This window comes from Prionailurus viverrinus, chromosome X (assembly GCF_022837055.1).
Source record: "Prionailurus viverrinus isolate Anna chromosome X, UM_Priviv_1.0, whole genome shotgun sequence".
NCBI lineage: Eukaryota > Metazoa > Chordata > Mammalia > Carnivora > Felidae > Prionailurus > Prionailurus viverrinus.
In genome coordinates, this window is record NC_062579.1 from 102,276,632 (window position 1) to 102,282,631 (window position 6,000).

At 43.9% G+C, this 6,000-nt stretch overlaps 1 protein-coding gene across 1 annotated transcript in view; it reads right to left on the reverse strand.

The window, feature by feature from the left end:
- The window catches only part of FRMD7 (FERM domain containing 7), a 51,987-nt gene extending 47,776 nt beyond the window's left edge, over nucleotides 1-4,211 (reverse strand). The window contains exon 1 of the mRNA XM_047844236.1: nucleotides 4,125-4,211. Coding sequence (XP_047700192.1) covers nucleotides 4,125-4,181 — 57 coding nt within the window. The 5' untranslated portion in view covers nucleotides 4,182-4,211. The remainder of the gene's footprint in view (nucleotides 1-4,124) is intronic.
- Between the last annotated feature and the right edge of the window lie 1,789 nt (nucleotides 4,212-6,000).

Here is a 6,000-nt window from a genome sequence, read left to right on the forward strand (position 1 = left end):
CTCCTGGTACCTGTAGGTGTTGGGAGGATTCATCCTCAAGCTAGACACCTGACGTCCCCTACTCTTTTTGAGAGCTCAGAAGGCTCCAGGTTTGGTCTCATCCTCCCTTTTTCTGTTAAGAAAAGTCCTGGTCCTGGGGCACCTGGGTGGCTCAGTTGGTTAAACGTCCAGTCTTTGTTTCAGCTCAGCTCATGATCTCAGTTCCATCTCATGAGTTCAAGCCCAGCATGGGACTCTGTGCTGTGTCAGCTCAGAGCCTGCTTGGGATTCTCTCTCCCCCTCTCTCTCTCCCCCTCCCCCACGTGCTCTCTCTCTTTCTCTCTCCCTCTCTCAAAATAAATAAATAAACTTAAATTTTTTTTAAATGTCCTCATCCTCAGGTTGAAGAGGCACAACTGAATTTATGCTAAAATCTGCTGTTATTTAAAAAAGTAATTGCCTCATTTCCTTTCTCCTCCTGCCTGTCCAGTCTCATCATCATTCTGTAGAGTCCTTCTTTATTGCTGAAGGACGCAGCCCATGATCAGTGCAACACTAGGAGTGGTGTTGATATTTGACAATGATCAATTTTATTAAATAAATATGACAGCTTGAAAAGTACGATGAGGTTTTCACTAAAACACATTTTCCTCATTGGATTACATTTTAGTAGGCACATTCCAGCAAGTCTGCAGTCCCATATCTATCCTGCATCCCCCAAATACTCTTGGGAATGCGTAAAGGAAAAGGCTGGCTAACAGCCTCAGAAAGTCCATCTATAAAATCAAGGCATAGTGCCTCGGAGTATAGATATGCAAAGAAACCTCAAAGATCCAAGATGTCTCCGGGGCCAACCACTTTTCCCAGCAAGCTAACTGACGGCATTAACAAGTCAAAGACAGGTCAATAACCCAGGAAGTTTGTCAATCTTGCAAGGGGAGTGAAAGGAATGTCTGAAGCCAAAATTGGTAGCACTGTCCAGGGGAGAGTGTGACCTTGTTCAAGAACTTTACCTACCCGTATGGTACGGTCTACTGTATCCAGAACAGAGACCGTAAGACATTAAGACCTCAGGAATAATTTGTTAATGAAATTACTCAAATGAATGAATGGGTGACTTAAAGGTCTCAGTGACAGGGCATTTGTGGAAATGGCTGCATTAGCAGCCCATCGAATATTAGCATCATGGGTCTGATTCCTTTAAATCTGACTCTTCTGACACATGGTATCTGATGTAACTGATTGAGAGGACCCTAGTGTCCCAAGTCCCACCGTAAATGGTGCCACTGGCATCCCAATTGTAAATATCATCTCTGACTTCTGTTCTTGTGCAGTGCTGACAAATCACGCTTCTGAGTCTGGAGCCCTAAGCCAGATCTCGGACACCAGCAAATTCATCAAGATAATGTTACCGGGGGTGGAGTAAACACAAAGGGTTCTGGATGTCAATTAGTCTTACCCAGGAGACATTATTCTATCTGATCATGGGTCCTTTTTGTACTTCTACTACTTCACTTTCTGTAAAATCAACACCAATGCCCAAGACTCCATTATTTTTCCCCATGCAGCCAATTATTTTCTTAAATTTTATCTTAAAGGAAAATTCTCCCTGGGACTGATCCATGCCTCTTGAGACTTCAGTCAATTTTGGTATCAAAAGCCCCTCTGTGTGACTCTCTTTAGCTGCTAATGGTTCTTTCCACTATGGTTCCAAGTATTTCTTCATCCTGTTTAAGAAATTAGCACTAATGGAAGAGAATATGTTTAGGTTGCTTTTTTTCCTATCCCCAACCAAAGTCCCTGAGGGTATGGTGCTGGGGTGCATTTTAAGGAATTATTAACAGGGCTGAGGGACCTTTTTTAAATATTTATTTTTAAGTAATCTCTACACCCAGCATGGGGCTCAAACTCACAACCCCAAGTCACATGCTCCACCGACTGAGCCAGCCAGGTGCCCCCTGAGGGACCTTTTAAAGCTTTCGAATTAATGAAAAAATTCAGACCATGGTATCCTTGACCTCTAGAAACCACTTGCTCATATAGCTTCTCATCTACAGGTAAGGAAGGAAGGATCTACTAATTGGCTTACAATAGTCATCGAAGGCTCATTGTATACCAAATTCTATGGCCTTTGATGGCAACAGAAAATAAATAATGTGCATGAGCCATATGACAGGACTAGAAGGCTACTGATGGATGAGTCTTCTGGATTCGATTGTACATGGAGTAGTGGAGAGACTTCTGGATTGGAAGTCCCAACTCTGCATTTACCTGCTGCATAATCTTGCACAAATCACTTAAGCACCCTGAACCCCTACCTCTTAATTTGCAAAACGGGGAAAGATGAGCCTTTCCCCTACCTTCACTCACAGGGCGGAATGCAGGATCAAACGAATGAATGGACGTAAGATTGCTTTGTAAATTTTAAAGTGCGGTCCATTGGTGACTCACTACTATCATCATCATCATCATCATCACCCCTCCTCCTCCTCATCAGTCTACTGTTGTTAAGGAGAAAAGATCCTGTTGGATGAATGGATGCTAGCCTAAGGTTCCACTCCCCTCGGGACACAGCTGCTCATGGGACTGCAGTCAGTGCGCTTGCCACTCTTGGTGACACCACGATTGCTACTTACAGAGCAGCTTTCCCAGGGCAAAAGGGATCAGATGCTGTGACACCCGAATTGCTGGGTATCAAATCTCTCCCATTGTCTTCCAAAGGAACACAATGTGTTGCAGCTGGAAAGAGACAAACTGATCTGAAGCGAAATCATGCTGCCTCCAAGTTGCTGGAGTCAGCTCCTCAGAAGGTGAATGTTACAAAGCTATGGTACTCTGCCTGCCCCCCCCCCGCCCCATTTAATTGGATCTGAATTTAAGCTACACATTGAGAAAGCTCTTCTGTCACTTTTTGTCAAAGAATTCTCTTTGAGTTGCTTGGAATATCTAGAAAAAATGTAGCCTAAAGCAGTGTCTTTTGAATACCCAGCTCGCTAATTCGGGTCCTGGAACACTGTGAGCAAACACCACCGGCCTGCGAATGGATAAACTACCAAAAAGACATTTTCCGCCATTCAAATAGCATTCCAAGAAAGAATAGGAAATGCCTCATGCCTCTAATGGAGGCTATTTGCTGCAAAAACAAGTCATTCGGGTCTGTGGACCTAGAAATGCCTTTTGCAAATAAAAGCGAAAGGAAGAGAGAGCAAAACAGCCACTGAAGCCATGAAGTCATCACCCACAAAGCACATGATTCAAATAAAAATGAAATACTCATTTGAAAAGCGGGTTACCCACACACCCAACAGCAGTTGTTAGTTTATGTGTAAAAGAAAACAACCAGCATTTTGTACGGATCTCAAAGAAAATGAACAACTTGTTCCTTGTTAGTGGCTAATATAAATATCAGAGCAAATAGCATCTTTTGTTCAAATAAAATCATAGAACATTTCAAAATGCTCCTACATAAATCCTTACATCAAAATGTACATATCTTAAGATTCTGGAAGATGAGCCCCAAATGATGTGCTTAATACATTTGTTCTTCCTTCAAGAGATGAGGTATAATTGTACGCAATCATCTCGTAGCTAGGAATTATATTAAGAACCCTGAACTATAAGTACTAAATCAAACTAAATAGTCTCTTATCCTATTTTTCTCTTCATACTTGTCATTACTTCCTGAAGTTCTCATTACCGCTGCATAAATTCTACCCCCTTCCGTAGGTTTCCTTCAGAAAAGGAGGGTAACCTTCCCCCTTCTCCTTTCCCTCAGAACCACGGTTTTCTCCGCACAAATGTTCCTGAGGTGAGACTCACAGATTATTTCAATGCGCACTAATACCTCTCTGGGTTCGATGAATCAGTTCTTGCTGCTTTGTCTTTTTACAAATATTTAGCGTCTCTTCCAAACTCGCTTTTGTTGTCCCTTGAGAAAAGAGAACCTGTTCTAGAAGAAAGGTTAATGGGAAAACACGAGCTACACTGTGATATTCAATACAGACTTCTTTTTCCAAAGCTAAAAACCACAGTCCTCCTTCATTCGGTCCTACAGAAGACCTAACATCGCCGGCTAATGGGCTGCCCACAAATGACCACTATTGAATGAATAATAAAGGAATAATAGCAATGTGATTTCCACTTACATCAACCACAAAAATCTTCTGGGAATCATCCAAAAACTGCACTTTTAAATGTAGCATTCTTGGAGAGGCCGTTGGGCTGCGAGCAGGCTCCGAGTGCTGTGGGAGCTGTAGACAGGAAGAGGGGTTTTCTCCAGCTGCATGCGGTGCGCTGGGGGTGGGGTGGGGGGAGTGCACCCCCACCCAGGCGCCCTCCCCCCCCCCCAGCAGGGCATACTTCGGTTTGCTCCAAGTGATGCACACCCAAGGGCGTTTGTGCTGCGCGGCGCTGGCGATCAATTTGGTCAACGTCAAATCCAAGTGGACTCTCTCTAGCCCTCTTAAACTAGTTCCTTTCTTCAAGGGAAAAGAGAAAGAGGGAAAGCACTCGCAAGCCCTGGGGATTTTCTTTATTTCACAAAAGCACAATGTGAAAACCCTAGGTGAAGCTTCGATAAACTGGAGAACAGCCCTGTCTCCAAAGTAAAGGGATTACAGTTGGTCTCAGGTTGTACTAGAAATTTCATGGCCGAACTAGGAGGCTTTATACATAATGATTTTAATTGCTTGAAGTTCCATGACTTAAAAATGAAAACTGTGTTAAAAGGAATATACAGAAAGGCTTCACTCCCACTCCTGCCCCCTCTATTCTGGGCAGAATAGTGCCCGGCGAATAGTGTCACGGGTTGCTGATAGTACACGTCTAGCAGTAACCAACTGTATTAGGGTTTTGCTGTTGTTATTTAGCTTGCAGTGTGTCTTTAAGCAAATACCGTACAAGCAAGTACGAAAGTATTTCTTATATGTAGGTAGCGTGCTGTTGCACTGGTCCCTGCCTTCCTTTTCTTACTTTGCATATCATTGTGTTCTCCCTTTAGCTGTGCCTGGAACGCTTCCTTGCTTCTTTTGACAGCCATATGATTTTGCATGCCGTAGGTAAAACAGCTTACTCAAACGGTTCCCTATTGGTAGACATGGGTTGTTTCCAACCTTTGGCTATTGTAAACAAGGCTGAGCTGAATATCTTCATATGTATGTCATTTTATATGTGTGCAGGTATAGCTGTAGGATAGGTTTCCAGAAGTAGGATTGCCGGTCAAGGATTACAGATTGGTAATTTTGATAGCTATTTCAAAATCTTCCTCCATGAAGTTTGTCACGGGTTGAATTGTGTCCCCCCAACATCCGTGTGTTTAAGTCACAGCCCCCAGTTTCCTGGAATGTGGCTGTATTTGGAGACAGGGTCTATAAAGAGATAATTAAATTGAAATGAGGCCATTGGTGTGGGCCCTAATTCAGTATGATGGATGTCCCTATAAGTAAAGAAGATGAAGGCACAGACACGCTCAAGGGAAAGACCATGTAAAGGCACAGGGAAGAGAAGACGGCCACCTACGAGCCAAGGAAAGAGGCCTCAGAAGGAAACGACCCTGCCAGTGCCTTGATCTCAGACTTGAGGCCTCCGGAAATTGTGAAAAAATCAATTTCTGTTCTTACAAGCCACCCTGTCTCCGGCACTTTGTTACGGGAGACCTGCCAAACTAGTACAAGGGTTGTCCCAGTGTGCAGTCCCACCGACAAAGTATGAGAGTGCCTGTTTTCTCCAGGCTCACTGACAGAGCATGGTGTCAAACTTTGGGGTTCCTGCCAAATTGACACGTGAGAAAAAGAATCTCAGTGCAGTTTTTTTATTGTTTTATTTAGTTTTATTTAGAGAGAGACAGAGAGAAAGACCATGCGTGCGCAGGGGAAAAGGGCAGAGGAAGAGAGAGAGAGAGAGAGAGACGATCCTCAGGGCAGAGCCCAACGTGGGGCTCCATCTCATGACCCTAGGATCACGACCTGAGCCCAAATCGAGAGTTGGTCACTCAGCCGACTGGGCCACCCAGGCACCCCGTCC